The sequence below is a fragment of the Bombus terrestris genome, chromosome 12 (genome assembly GCF_910591885.1).
Source record: "Bombus terrestris chromosome 12, iyBomTerr1.2, whole genome shotgun sequence".
Classification (NCBI taxonomy): domain Eukaryota; kingdom Metazoa; phylum Arthropoda; class Insecta; order Hymenoptera; family Apidae; genus Bombus; species Bombus terrestris.
In genome coordinates, this window is record NC_063280.1 from 5173742 (window position 1) to 5190465 (window position 16724).

General features: G+C 37.2%; 2 protein-coding genes across 3 annotated transcripts in view; one reads left to right on the forward strand and one right to left on the reverse strand.

Annotated features, from left to right (window-relative positions):
• Nucleotides 1-16724, forward strand: part of LOC100642860 (alkaline phosphatase) — a 221775-nt gene that overhangs the window by 117414 nt on the left and 87637 nt on the right. The gene's annotated exons all lie outside the window — the stretch shown is intronic.
• Nucleotides 4738-16724, reverse strand: part of LOC100646875 (caspase-like) — a 35374-nt gene continuing 23387 nt past the window's right edge. Inside the window, exons 4-5 of the mRNA XM_003399921.4 lie at nucleotides 13505-13628; nucleotides 4738-6010 (exon numbers count right to left, since the gene is read on the reverse strand). Of these exons, the coding sequence (XP_003399969.1) occupies nucleotides 5739-6010; nucleotides 13505-13628 (396 nt within the window). The 3' untranslated portion in view covers nucleotides 4738-5738. The remainder of the gene's footprint in view (nucleotides 6011-13504; nucleotides 13629-16724) is intronic.

A 16724-nucleotide genomic window follows, 5' to 3' on the forward strand; every position in this document is an offset into this window, starting at 1 on the left:
CTGCGTTTAAGAAAGTAACTAACAAGTATAGTTGTTTAATCGTTTCTACGATGATAGAATAAATATTCATAACGGAAAGACAGTGACGATACATATATATATTCGTGCAATTGTCTTCAAATCACAACTTAGGAACAGTTTCCGATACTGATGCTTTTGAATATCATAATGGAAATTATATTGCTTGTTTTCCAAGCAATCAATCAAAACTGTCTTCCCTTTACCTTGTTAGGTGCGTTGCATATAGCCTATAAGAACTACTGTTCTTCATCAATCAAGCTTGTATTTGTCCCAATTAATCATACTAAAATACAACAACTTAATCCTCAATTTATTAACGGTAATAATCCCAAAGCTGAAATTCTGTCGCACTAATTACCATCGAACGCAAATCATAGCAACTCCAACTACGTTATCACTTTTTATATGCCAAATTTTGTACATTTTATGGGATGAACGAAACTGTTCTACTATTGTTAATTCTTTGAGTATAACGACTCATACGAGATATCACAAAGCCCCTCTTGGATATTTTTAGAATCGCTAACCGATAATTTCAGTGCAGATCGGCCGATGAACGATGCGGTTATCGTAACTGGTAGTCCTCAAACACACGGTTTCTCTAAGTACCTCTTACCTAGATCTTCGTCCGATCGAGCATTGATCGATGAAGGGACAGAAGCACCTGCATCCTTTGACGAAGCGAATCAGTGATCCGCTTAGTCTCAAGTAGTTCATCTTCGAGAACATACTTGCTCGACGGCTACAGGGACCGAATGGTTCGACTTGTTGCCAGTTCACCAGATGAATTATTGAATTGAAAATTTTGCTGACCGGTGATCAAAGGTTTTTCACTCGTATTCGATAGAAAGGATCGATAGTATGCGAGCTAGAAAATCCTCGATTGTTTACCGACACGAGTTTCGTTTTCCTTACCATAAAACATTTTATCATCGCGACAGGATCGACGTATTGTTGTTGGTGCGAGTGGTACACCGTATAGCAAACGACATAGCTTAATTCCATTGAGAAGTATATCCATGTTCACCACACCGTATAGAATATTGAAAAGTTAGATATTCGAAAAGAGAGAGAGAGAGAGAGAGAGAGAGAGAGAGAGAGAAAACAGAATGGATGAACGAAATTACGATGTCGATGTTAATCCAGATTCCTTAATGCGTTCGTAGTAGATAGCCCGTCTCGATGCGAATAATATGGAGAGTTACCGGGATAATACATATTCATGTATTAGAATAACAAAGTAGGACGAACGAATATCACGCGACAGAGCTCATGTAAATACTCGTGTGAAATAACAAAAATAGTGTGAAAAAACAAAACTACATCATGATGTATTGCTGAAAGTAACGTAACAGGAAAGTAACGTCCCAAACGAAATGAGCTATTTTACAAAAATAAACGGTATAAATAAACGATATCTTCTTGTGAAATAATAACTTTTCGCCGGTTTAAGAGCTACAAAAATTATTGCTTCTAAGCTTAGTTGAATTTAAGCGATTAATTTTTCAAAATTGCGGATCGTAGCCGGAGTCATAATTTTCAAAGTATACGCTTCCACTGTATGAAAGGAGAAAAAAAATTCCCAACATCCGTGAATGAAATTTTGCTAAAACAACATCGATGTCGCCTTGATACGCTTTGTCTATTGTGTTCCTTTGCTACTCTGAAGCAGCAAGCCGAGAATTGTAACCCGCATAACGAAACCCTTTAACCCAGCCTCAAACGAGCCGTAGATCTATCGTGCTCCGTTTGCCTGCAGGATCCACTTAGCACAGTGGAAGACGGAGGTGAAGTGAATGAAATCGAATTGTCATTGCACGGTCAAACAGACGTCTGCATCTATCCTGCATGAAGGACTTCGTTTCCCTTTGATAGGAAAGTAGTTCAAGAACCGTACGAATCAGACTTTCAGCAACCAAGGACTTCTGAATCTCCTGAACTGGTTCGTGAGCGGTTGGCAAATACGTATGATTATCTTAAAAATAGTCTATTAGATTTGTATATATAAAAGCAAATTAATTTATTACGGTATCTCGTTTTCTATAATTAATGAGAAAATTATATAACTTACTAATTCTTTAGGATCTGCTAGCGAAATACGATATTTCGTGGATGTATTCCATGGAAGCAAAGCAAATGTATTAAATACGATTAAGTTGATCTTTATTTTATTAATTTACACGTAACGTTTGCGGAAATAGTAAAGCCAATTTTATTTGTGTTACGAAACTAATACTTGATATATATATCATTAATTCAATTTCGATTTATTGAAATTTACGTATATAATAACCGGATATATATAGCCAACGATTGGAATCGAAAGTGGCCATATGTTCACAGAGATGATTTTCCAGAAATTGGATCAAATTATCCCACTCGTACTCTCTCTCTCTCTCTCTCTCTCTCTCTATGATGTTTTACCGTACGAGAGAGACAGAATATGTAGGGTATAATACGATACTGTAGAATTCGGTCATCTCTCTCTCTCTTTTTTCTATTTCACTCCTAATCATATATTAGATCAAATAATCAAATATATTTATGTTTGATATTACTTTGATCGCACGAATCTCAATGATCCGACTAAGGCAATCTCGTACCTATAATACGAAATAAAGGAATTATATTTCTTTTATTGTTAGAATTTAATCTTAAAATTAAGATAAATTATCTGTGGAAGACACAATGTTTATGTTGAAATAATATTAGGTGATATTTACTAAACAAATTTACAGAACCAGATGTATTTAAAATATAAGTGAGTCGATAGTTGGCCGCCGGTTACTCTCAGACTGACTGTAGGTAGTGACCCATGGTCCCTTAAAGATTTTGAGCCCCACTCTCTATACAGTAATGAGTATGACCTGTGAAAGTGTCCTGTTCAAATATCTGTGTAGCTGTGTAGGTAGTTTATTCTAATACCGGGTAGAATTAAATCGATGCGGATCGTAAATGACGCCGAGATCTGTTTCAAGTTGCAGGAATTGATGTGGATAACTCCTGGCCATATATCCGGATGCTACATCATTTATGAAGATTCTCGGTCGATCAGTGTATGACTCGAAGTCACGTCGAAATTTTATTTCTATCAATGCTTTTGGATTTATCTACGTGATTTTTCTGTATTTTCCGAGAAAATATTCCTTTATCGTGGCTATCAGTTTACTTTGATCCAATAACATCTTGCGTTCCGTAGTCTCCTGATGTTTTGCCACGACTGATTGTACAGGATCTAGTCCAACATGTCTGTTATATTCCTCTGGTCGTTTGTTTCTTCTATTTCTTCCAGCTTCCTCGATATGTGTGCTGTATATGTATTTCTCGCCGATGGTTTGGAAAGTATATAACCATACCATGCTCCAGCGGGAAGGTATATATTTATGAGGGTGTTTTAACGGTGCGTGAACTGCAATTTGGTAGACAAGGCGCAAAAAAGGAGCAGACCTCGTAAATGTGTAACTCGATTCGAAAAATGTTCGTATGTTTTAAAAGATTACGAGAGCAAACGAAAAAAGAGAGAAAGAAAAGGAAGGAAAAACAAACAAACACGAGTGGGACAAAGGTGATAAGGATTTTTCAACTGTTTTTACTCTGTCATTTCGTCTAATTAAAGATATTCTGCTAGATTCTCGATTTTATATGCTATAACAGTTTGCTATCTGGTTGTTAATAATGTAGTAATCGATACTCTATGCCTTTATGCAAATTCCGTCAAAGTTGTGATATAATAATTACGTTGGTAATTACGGTACTAATTACAGTGTTGGCTTAACGACTACGATAGAAATAAGATATATAGGAAACAAGTGGCGTTAATTGTAATTTAATCTGATAACATATTAATATAGGGCTCTACATGAAAATTATATCCAAATCGTGCAATTTAAGAAAATTGAACTGCCACCATCTGATTTACAGTAACCAGTGCAGCAATCGATATTTACTTGATAACGGATGATATGGTTGTCGATTGGTACAATAGGTGTAATATCTCACTTTACTTTGAACATGCGCTGACGTCGATATTAATATAATAATATATATTGGTACTGCGTCGATATCGGGAATATTGATTCCAACACGAAATGTTTCTCCAAGATTTATTAACGACTTAGTATAACTGTTTATTATACTTCATAGAATATGGTAGTTTTTTTTTCTTTTTGAGGTTCAATGAAACAAATTTCTTATATTTCCAAAAAGAATCTACGATGCGTAAAATTGATATTATTTTTACACTACATTTATTTGGAAATTACGTTTTAAAAATTTTAATTAACTCAAGTAATGTTTGTCTGAAAGTATCCTCGGCGTAATTCATATAGCGAAAGCCACGGACAGACGGTAGATCTTGTCACGCTGCTTGCGAAACACGTCTGACAATAAACTGCTGTTTCCGCCTGTTTTCTTACGTCTTCGTCTCTTCCATGTTTCTCAACCGTTCGTACGATCCAATTATACTTTTTCCCCCGAGTATCTTCTAACGTATGCTCGGATTAATATTACAAAACTTTTCAGTAGTTCCATTAAATCTGTTTAAAGTCGTTGGCCGACGTTCCCTCTATTACGAGACGAAAGAAAATTTTCTTTTTAATACAAGGCAATGATATGGTAATGTAATTACATTTAGCTTTCAATTACATGTAGCTTTCAATTACGTCGATACACATATGGAAAGTCCTTAGAATTCAGTGAAATAAAACTTCACTCTCGTCAATTCTGTTATATCATTGTGACAGATGTAATTTATTATCAATTACAAAAACATACATATTTTAATTATATATGATCATTATTTGTACTTTTACGTAATTTATCAAAAGTAGCAACTAACCGTAAGATATTAAACGGATTGCGTACAAATTTTAATTACGTTTACAAATCATAATGCATCGATATTCTTCGTAATTCATATGTAGATTATACTCGGCTGAACGATGATGGCAAGAAATTAATAGAAAGATAAAGACGTTTCCGCGTTAAATTTTGAAATGTACGTGCCCCGGAAATGTTTGCCTACGCTTCCTCAAGTTCATAAAGGAATTTAATTTTTATCGCCAACATCCTCGTAGAGGTGTTCATCTTTATATAGCTCAAATGGTTGTTTACGACAAAACGCACGTCGGCATAAAACATCGAAGAACGAGTACACGCGGTAAAATAATAAAAATATATCGCCACGCATCCGTTTGCGACGTAAAACGCGCTTGTTTAAACGCCGACCGTAAAGTGACTTTTAATTTGTTTAAAAACGGAACGAATTTCTACGGGTCGTATCTCAGAAAGCGAGTTATTTACTGCATTCATTAAACTCCGTGAACAGCTGCAAATGAAGTAATGCGCGCACTTCGTTATCCGCCCCTTATATATCGGTCTAAGGACCGAGGTCTTCTTTAAACTTGTACAACGAAAATCTACGGCCGGCGCTAATTAAAATTATACCCTCGATATTCCCTCGCGAGATTGAATTTACATTTTCACGCGGTTCGTTGCTCAATCACGCCAACTTTCCGCCACGATCTTTTCATAAAAATTCGACGTACTAAAGAAATAGCTATGGAAAGTTTAATCCGCTTAACGTCCAGCAACCGAGAATCGAGTAAAATATCTACAAAATACTCTACACACGGTTTTTTACATACGTGTGTGTACATAAACATATAAATCTGTAAATTTACGCCTCGCTTCAACTGAATCGCTCGATAACCGAATTGCTATTTTCCGCTTTTATTTTTCACTTGGTATTCGAGTGGTACATCGCCGAAGAACAGCAACCGCGTCAACATGGAAACGAGGGATGGTACCTGCTTCTTCTGGTGGAACGATTCCTTCTCCGGTTTGAACGATTGATACTCGATCGAAACACGTCGGACTACGGCAGTCATCATCCTTAATAGATCATGGGTTTTCCAGTTTTTATTCAGCTCTTGACAAAGAGCCTGTATGAACCAGGAACCATTTTCCGGATTTCGCCACGAGTAAAAACCTGAAATTCATAGAAGAACAGTTTTCTGATGAGAAACTCGCTCTAACTCGTTTCGCTTCTCTCTCTCTCTCTCTCTCTCTCTCTCTCTCTCTGTACGTATATTGTACATATGTACATGTTATAGGCAGATGCAAGTAGAAACGATCGCTTTGCGCGCTTCCAGGAAAATCATAGAGTTTGTCATAAATGAAACGTTCCCATCAGAACTATCTCTCCGTAAAGAGACGCTGTGGGTTGGAGAAGTGACTTGCAAGAAATAGCGTTTCAATTCGAGTATACTATTAGGTTTGCTCGAGGAGAGCATTTATGCGGAATGTAGGATTCGGTGTTGTTGTATATCTTCGCGAATTGACTATAGTCTTTCGAATTACTTCTGCTAAACCGACCAACCATTAAGGCCGATCTTTAGCCACCGGTTACGCGGATGTGGTTTATGAAACCAACTAATGACCTCATCAAGGACCGTCCATCACCTAAGAATACGGCATCTTTATAAACGCAATCAGGCAACAAAAATAAGAGAGAGGACCGAGTAACCAACTGCTACTCCTACAAACTCGTTTAGAACTGTTTAATCCAGGAGTTTTGTTCATGGCTTTTTCGATTTCTTGCGCGTTCACGACTTGCTAAGAAGATAGTAGCATCGGAACGAGAGCGAATTATCGTTAGTAGCAGAAAGGAATATATGGAGTGTCGCAAATGTATGCAGCTATTTAAATAGTCGAATACAAGGCTGATAATATATGAGAGTGATATAACATCGTGCAACGTAGAGCATTTAAACGGGTAAAGGTAATGATGTTTCATTTTATATCATATATAATGTTATTTGCATTATCGAAGTTTATGTTTATAAAATTTGTATAAAGATTTATGAACAAGTAATGCCAAAATCCAGTTTTTTCCAACTAACCCTGTGGATAGGATCCTTTTTCGTATACAAGCTCTAGCAAACGATCTCTTAGAAAAAATATTCTACCAAAAAATTTGGAGAAAAAAGATTTCCACCGCAACGCCTCCGTCCTATTAAATTCTTCCATTGCGTTCACTTGGAACGTACACGGAAGCCATTACGGCGGCAGCGTCAATTATGATGAACGAAGACTGAAAACGTTAGAGGCACGCGAAAGTTTCATCTTGCAGCTTATGATGGATCGAGCGTTAGATGAAAATATATTTTCTGCGGGGGCTCGAGTCGCAACAGCAGGAAAATAATTGCGGTCTAACAATAGGCGGAAGCGGCAGAGACAAAGGGAAGGAAGGCGTTACCATCAGAACGCTAATGCAACGCGGAGAAGACGAGTACTGGTACCATTGTCGCGTTCCATAATCGTCATCGTTCGCAAGAAACATTTTCGTTATGAACGTGCCGAGACACTAGCCATTCGCGTTTCAATGTATAACTGATGTACTCTAGAACCTACGCTTGCCGTACATTGTTATCATATTGTTTAAGTGACAGTCGCACCGAGGATAGGAGCCACCAACGGTTTAAAGCAGATCTTTTCACGAGCAACGTGTTATTCGATGCTCACCATGTCTGAAGAGTTGAAATGCTAAACGATGTAAATGCATAAAGAAATAAAACGATTTTGTTAGTGGAGTGTACTATAAATTCTACGTGAAATATGACGAAACGGATAGAAGTTTAACTTTCACGTATTATTTTATCGCAATATTATTAATAACAACCCTTTAAATACTTCGGTGACCGTAAGCCTAACTTTCGAACGATCAGTTCGGCTGTAGAAATCCATTTCAGTGAAGATAATCTGCGATAAATCCAATACCATTAGAGCATATCGCTTCTAAATCGCTAATCGCTAATAAATCGGCAATAAATCACTTGGAGACAAATCAATTTCTTAAAACGATCCTTCTCGAGACACGGAAGAATCGCAGCTGCAGGTCCAGTCGTGTCTCTTTACCATTCGACGAGAAAAGAAAAGAAAAAGTTCACGCGATGAGCTGAAGTAGAGAGCGTTCTTTAAAAGCAGCAGTCCTTCTCGAAGTTTTTTCGTCACCACGACGGATCGTCTCATCGCTATTCGCGGTACTTTTCGTTCGAGCATCCCGCCTCTCTGGCAGCCACTTTCTTCCCCGATATCGATCACGATAGGCGAGGAACGAAACGAATATTCTTAACGCAGCTGTTAGGCATGTGTACACGGTCTGACCATCACGCAAATCACGATAAAATAAACGAAGGCTTGCAAAAATCCGATAAGCGAGTGAACGTGCATGCCTCTCCATATATTGCATAGCGTTCGAGATATATCAAATAGGTTAAAATAAAAATGGTTTAAAATAGTCTGAAACGATGAAATAAATCATTGTTCCGAATAAAAAGATAAAAAATAAATTTTTAACTGTACCTCTAATTGACGATAAGGCTTATAATACTTGCAAAGAATGTTTGTTTCGTTTTTCTAAAGAATTCTAAAAGAATGTCCGAAGAACTTGCTTGTTATTTTTCATACTATTGGGAAAAATGTCAAAAAGTTTGACTTTTACAGGAGACAATACAATTTTAGTCTGATGAAAAAAAGGATCGTACTTGTGCAGTTTCCAGTCGTGTTTATGAAATATTCATTTAATAAAATCTTGTTTAAAATAAAAAATAAATATTGACTTAAAAATGTGCGATACACCTCTCTATAATTCAGTCACCTATTTCAAGAACGCTTTGCGCAACGTATCGAAAATTTTGAAGCATACATCTCCACGAGATCATATATTTATCGAATTTTATCAATATAGTACTATTAAATGACTGCATAATTGGTTTCGTTGGACGTGTTATTTTTTCAGGAAGCTCGTTCGCTTCGCTACTTCGATTGTAGAAGTTCTTAAAGCAATTATATTTGAAAAGGATCTCATTGCACAGTTAATATGAAAATCTTGGTAATTCTTTTATAACTGCGTATAAATTGGCAGATTTTCAACGTGACGTCATCGAAAAAGATATTTCACTGATAATTGTTTCGTTTCAGTAAATGTGAATTTAATTTTGCATTGTTCGATCGTACTTCAGTCACGATTGTACGAATCCGAGATCCAACCACTCGCATGGATACGATATTCCCTGTGCTATTGAACCGGACTTATATTACATGGAATACGATTGGTTGTAACGATGTAATTATGAAGCACGGTGGAGTCACCATTTATTATTTGATATTGCGGCCGATATCGATGCCGGTCGATTCACGAATAAACGCGCAACGCCGTTCGTGTAGCTCTACTTGTCCCGCAACGAAATCTGTAACGATTCCTGTTGTCGTCGGAATATATATAACAATGATTTACCACGCACCGAGCTATTTCAAAAGCAGCTGGACGCTTCTGTGCGAGAACATTTCCACGCGAACGTGCTGACACCGGCGTAAAATACATACAAAGCTGGAAAATGTTATACGCCAACAACGAGCCGCTCACTGCTCCGTGCTATGTGGCCACGCGTTTTCACCTCATTCAATATACACGGAACAATCACGGTTCTTTGTCACCAGAAACCATGAGAATGTTATCAAATAATTTTGTTAACAATCTGATTGGCCGTTATCCTGTTTGTAGCTCGAGAACATGCGTATTTAGTACCCGTATACATATAAATGGGTTCCTATGCAGGGACTGAGATTATTATTATTAAGAGACGTTATTTTAACTCGTGCAATATTTCCAGCGCCGTGTATTATTTTCACGAATATTTTATACGACGGTTTGACGTGCATATCGAATCGGTGAATATAGATCTCTTTGGTAGATTTTTGAATTATTTGTTCGGAAGAATTTTTTATCAGCATAGAACATTCTACTTTTCAAAAATATGTGATAAATTCATAAAGTCTGATTTTAAAGGTAGAAACGCTAGGACATAATTAACGTTGCGATGATCAAACGTTAAACGTGTTTAACGTACAAAGACCAAATACACTAATTTTCGATCTGTTGTCCACGCGACTGTAGATGGTTGTACTACACGATGCTTTGTGACTAATTTTGACCATATCGTTGTCCGTTTTCTCGTCAATAGGATCCGTTTATTTAACACGTGACGCAAATCAACCGCGGTTAACGATCCAAAATGACGCGCAACTCAATATTTTACTCTGTCAATTCGATGACGCGGTCGAGGAGATCGATGTTCGGCCGGTGACGCGAGTCAATGATATCTGTGCCAGCCTGGTCGGAACAATAAATCTGTCGTATCGCTGCCGTCCACGAACAATCGCGACAATATCGCTTCTGTTATGGATCGTTGCCTCTCTCCTCCTTTATCGAAGAAACTGTCTGAACTATAACGGAACATCGTGACGTAAAGTTCTCGACTTTCGCCGGGGGACAAAATTTTAATCGCGCCGCCTATTCAATTACACACTCCCATAGCGATAATTAGCCGACATTGTCGAACGTTGAGCTTTCAATTAAATTCCACGCAACAAATTTTCCGGTTTAATTAAATTATGTTCTCCGCACCTAGTTATCCACCGCTATTCGCTCGCTTTTTTCGATCATTAATTAAAGGTCCTTTACGATTCAGTCTTTTGAACGAAAACGTTCTGCCGAACGAACCATTTCAAATGCACCGCTTAAGTCAAACGATTAGTTATTCCGCCGCGTAAGAGGTTGAGTATTTATTTAATGTATTTGCGACTATAATAGCGACGTTAAGCTTTAGTATACTCGTAGCTATTGTTGGAAATAGTGAAGCAATCTCGTAGTCTTTGTTTCGGCATTTTAGGATTCCTTGGAATTTTACTTTGAGGGGAAGCGCTTCAATATCCTGATTCTCTCAAAAGGATATTCCATTACTTTTAAGAAGAGATATGTGAGATAAGAGCGTCTGCTTTCGATATTTTTCATTAAAAATTGGGAAATTTAACACTTCCTGTCTCATACTACTATATTAATTCTGTACCATTGTGTCGATTTAATTAATTTCATTAAACGTAGGCCATCGTATTCTTCTCAATACAAAGCATAACTCTGTTAATCATGAGGTTCATTCTGTACTACTTCTTCCCTTGAAAATAATTTTTCGTAATTTCACCCGCAGAGGAAATGTTTCAGCTTGTGTATTGTACTCGAGCGATGATATAGTCTGGGTAGGTTTCACCGTGACTGAACTATGCGTTCGTTGGATCACAAATGAAAACGCCAGCGACCATTGTATTACTTTAATAATATTTAGCAAAGACCAGTTAGGTAATTGTTCTACGGATGAACATTTTCACTGATGGGAAAAATCCAGCTGGTGGTAGGTCAAGAAAGGTCAAGCCAGGCTTGGCAACGGTCTCGGCTCCTCGTCAACGAAAACCAGCATTTTTAAATCCTCCTTCTTCGTTCGCTTGAAAATGTGCCTGAGAAAGTAAGCGGATTAAAGAAGGACGAAGCATAAATGAAAATTATTTATGCGACATCCTGGTGGGTAAACGGCGAACAAAGACGCTTTGTAGCGACGAAATATCGCGCTTATACGTATTTATGTGTAACCAGCTCAAAGCAGGTTACACACGATTAACGTAATAATTCGTGCATGCAATTTGAGTTCGGGTGCTTATTACGTTTTCCCCGATAAATTAGCACGAACGAAGAACATTGGTCCGGACAGCCGCGTGAAATATTCCTTTTGTTCTTTGTTGCCAAATATCCACGAGGTATTAGCAACTGCGGTTGTATGTCCATTTGCCGAATGATTAGGTATTATTCAATTTGTTAACGGTGTGCAAGATTTCGGATAAAATTCGCGTCTTGTAATAGCATACAGATAAAGGAATACTTGAATTGACGTATGGACAAAAATATGTGTACGGGATCTGGTGGTAAATTAATTTTATACTTCACCTATAACACGCATTTCTGTTTAGAGAAAATGAGGATTACGAATGATAGAAGTTTTCACTTACGAATCGTCACATTCAGGTGAACAATTACATCGTAGCAGATGTTCAAAGCAACTTCCATTGTGCCGAAAAGGGAAAGTATCATTTGATTAATTTTCTGGACTAGTTTTCAAAGCCGAATCTTTCGTTTGTTGGACGATTGCCCTAACCAATTGAGCTATTCAGAACATCGATAGATCGCTGTTCTCTAAGCTTAATATTCCAAATGACTGGCTGCCTACGATTGTAGGTCACCCACGCGCTGCTACGACCTATCGTTTAAATCTACATAAGCTAAATCGGATAAACTGATATTACCGGTTACGTGTATCCGGCCAGGTTACGCGAGACGAAGATATCCGAAATTATTGCTAATGCCTTTGCGCATTGATTTCAGATTCTACGGCAATTTAGAGGTTGCCACGAGTGTCGTTTCGCGTTACAGCTTGAACGCTCTGAACGTTTGAACGAAAGTCCGGTTTGCCTTTTCTTTCAAAATCGACGTCTATTCTGTAGATCGTGTACGATATTTTAGTAAAAGAGTTAATCGATAATTTTTCCATATAAAGTTAAATTTATCTCGTTATGTCAAGTTTCCTTTTAACTGTATAAAAGCCTTTCTCATAAGTTCGTATTATTGCATGAGAAAGATAATAAATGAATGAGGAAAGTAATATCTCTTATGCAAAGTTGACACAATATTGTAGTCCCTTCTGAGAGACCTCTTTAATAGCATTTGCACGAATTGCTCAAAGAAATTCTTTGGAATAAAGAATTTTTTGACATCATCTTTATTGTTCATTTGTTCTTCGTCTTCGTTTAAATTATCTTTACCGAGTTAATTTAAAAGATAATCATTTATAACTTAATTCAAATTGTTCTTTTTGCCTTTTTTTACCGTAAACTGACCAATTATTTTCTTGTTTATAAGGATCTCGTTAAGGTTAAGGATAAGGTTTCCGGTTTGCTGCATGTATGGTTGATTTAATAGGATATCGCTCTGACAGACCTGACCATATCGGCTGCTTATTCATATTTTATTAAACTAGGTGCGACTAACTACTTAGATTTGTACATCTGATGTTCCTAAAAATCCACGAAATTTACATGTTTTTAATTATAAAGTCCAAAAGGTATGTTTCATCCGTGCTAAATCGTGTAATACGTTTGCATCGATCCGCCACATTGCGTACAAACATCCGCGAACATGACAAGGAAAGCCAGCATAGAAATTTATAGTCCTTCTATTCTTTCCGGCTATTGACTTGCAAATGAAGACCCGACAAGAGCGTACAGGAGCGTGAACAGAAGCACACGCACGTTGTCGCGTACATTGAGGAGCCAAACATCCATTGAAACGCGAATTCGAGAAGACAATCTCTCTCGTGCTACCGAGAACAGGAACTTTGCCCTCGTCGAGCACGTACCTGGCTCGAGCATTGTTGTACGTGTCGGCTCGTGAAATAAGGAGTTCGTTCACGCACTCGCCAACAGAACATCCACGCAATGCGTACGTCAATCATTGTATACGTATGCATACCTATGCGTGTGTACGTGTAGGTATGTCGAAAGTATAGGTAAAAAATGTAAAATACATGCATCTACCTACCATCGTAAGTGGAGTACGCGACCATAATATCCGCATAGGCAGGGAGGCTGTAGGTAGTACTGGGCGTGGAATCCGTCTCATGAATAATTTCCACCCCATTGTCCAGCTTCGTTCCACGGCAAGCCTGTGAAAAAGAAGACGCATACATGAGTGGTCGAGTAACTTACGACGTTTCTTTTTGTGCGCTCGTTTAAACGAAACACGATATTTTCCTTCAAAATGCTAATATCCGAAGTTGAACAAAAGGAATCTGTTAATGATAGTCGCCGTTTCGAATTACGTTACGTTCGTGATTGATATTGTTGTTGGTATTTGTTAAGGTTTATCGATAGAAGTTAATATAAAGGCAATCGATAAAAAAAGTTCGGCTTAATATACCTATAGCACTTAGTATGGAAAAGAATCTCGTTACAGATCTTCCAGTCGAACTGGTTACCAGCTATTCCGCTATAAATCACGTTTTACTTAACTGCGGAAATAGCACAATTGGCGTGCAGGTTCTGCCCTCGCTCGCCATAAAGCGGAATTGGCAACCGGATGTCATAAATGCTCTTTCCAAATTTACGACGGACGTTAGCCAGTTGCTACAATGTCGAGGCGTGACTTTTTATAGAAATTTGTGACTTCCGACAATATGTGGCATGTATACATAAGATTTAATCGACTAATCGTTAAATTTAATAGACCTACTTTACTCGGTAAGGTAAATTAAAGTAAAGTGAAGTAAAGTAAAGTTGCCCTTTTGATTTTTACGTTACTGCACCGTATACATTTTTCATCTAACTCAACAGAATTTTACGGAAATAATTTTTTTCAAATTAAGGGGTAAATGAATCTTCAAGCTGTACAGATCTTTCAGCTGTATAACTAAACGATATGGCGAGCACGGGAAAGAATTTAAATCAATCAAAAGTTATAACTGCTTTATTACGCATCCGATTATGTAAAAATCTTCCCCAGCTTCGTTGAATACAATGATTACAAATCCCTACACCACAAGTACATCATTCTACTACTCATCCCAAAGTAATATCTCCAAAAACCAATTCTCCTTAGCAATCAGTACTGTCTCCAAAACATGTTCACCCACTGATTCTGTAAATTTATATTATTTTCCACGATTCCGCCCAATCTCTTCTTGCTTCCTCGTTTATTTCTTCTCATTTCTCAATTTTTCAATTGGCGTTCTCTCGAAAGAGGAAATATGCGTCACGAGTGCGTCGTTGTTTCTTCTATGCATCGTGAGCATATCTTCTTTGCAATGTTCTATGCGCGAAAGGGACAACATTATCAAGCGAATTTCTGTCACAGGATTCGCGCGGATCGCTCTCAGAATGACAAAAATTGCGAAGCTGGACGATATGTGACAGCAGTCAGCTGAACACGAATTCGACGTGATACAAATAACGATCTCAGAACGTTTTACGGGACGAGACGCGTGAACAAAGCGGTAAAATTTACAGATTTTCCGCGGTCGTTAGTCGATAAAACGTGCCCCACCCGTTTGATTTATGCGGCTCTCGCACGAGCAACGCTGGATTAAAATGCACGCTGAATTATTACGAAACAGGACCTTAAATAAATGCGCTATCTGTGATATCGCAGAACACGTCGCGTGAAAGACTCATAAATATTAGGTTTCTCCGTCTGAGATATGGTTTTCTCAAATGAAGCTTTAATCGAAACGCGTAACCTGTTTCAAATGTCACCATGTATATTTATATTTGCGTATATTTATATACATCTTCATAAATGAAATAATAGATGCACAACATGTTTTATTTTATATAATTTTATTGAATGACGTTTGATCCATTTTATTCTATTACAACAAAATGGATAATACATAAATCTGTAAAATAATATAAAATAAAAAATGTTGTGCATCTGTTATTTCACTTATGAAACGAAAAAATCTTTTCGGACAGCCTAATATATGCACAACACTACTGATATTTCTGGCATTGTCGAACTTTAAGAAAATAATGCGAAGAAATTAATTGCACGATGCGAAAATACATGTAATATCTAATCTAATTTAATAAATATCTAATAATAGATTTCAAGTGAAAATCATTGAAATGGTCTATGCATATGTCAAGATATAACCAGAAACTGTTTTATCATCAAAGCAGAACAGTCACGACTTCTACATTTTGTGCTTATTTCAAGCGTTTCTTTTGTGAAGCGTTTAATGAGCACAATGTTCTAAAAAGACTAAGGTGCAAGCTTAGCATATAAAAGACAAAAATTAGGAATTCGTGAAATCGCACGTAAGTTCGGACGATCTCATAAAGTTATATTAAATTTTTTATGCGATCCTACTAGGAATGGGAAAAATAAGAATGGTGGATCTAAACAGAAGTTACCTTCTCATATTGAAAGATAAATGGTTAAAGTTACCAACGATACATTAAGAAGTTGTGCAGAAATTGCGAAGGAATACGATCTCAACGTTTCTAGTTGGAGCCTTCAATGTGTCTTTAAATGTAATTCGGACATTGCAAGACAAAAAGTAATGTCCGCACATATACCTTTAAAACGCCACAAACTAGCCGCGTTTGAATATGCTGGTGAAAAGATGAATAGGAGTTGGAATAACAGAATAAGTTAATTTTGAACATTCATAAATCGTGAGGTAGTTTGATGTTTAATATTCTCTGTGAGGTAGTAGTTTTATGTTTAATATTCTCTATTTAATTCAGGTTATTTTCTCTGATGAGAAAAAATTCAGTTTGGATGGTCCAGATGAATTTTAATTCGTATCGCAGAGATATTCGTAAACGTGAAAAATACTTCTCTAAGCTATTATTTTTAAATAAATTCAAATTTTAAGCAAATGTTTTTTGGAATTTTCGTACGATATTGGTCATATTTATGAATCACTGCTTACAATTTCAAAATACTTGAAAATTACAGTGGTGTTATTGTTACGTTCCGAAAGAAATTACGAAAGAACAGAAGAGGAAGGTACAAACAACAAAATAAAAGAGCGCAGCGACTGGGTAGTTTTCACACCTTCGGTTTTCAAACTTTTCGTTTATTCTGCACGTTTCTTTGCTCCACCGAATTCACGTCGATGCTCCTCCTTGTCCTTACACATTTATCGCAAACGTAATCATGTCCGCACACGAGTTTCCGCGACTTAATGTCATGCGTGGTACGTCCACAACGTGGTACGTATTCAAGAGCTCGTTAAACGAGTTGTGAAGTAACCTCG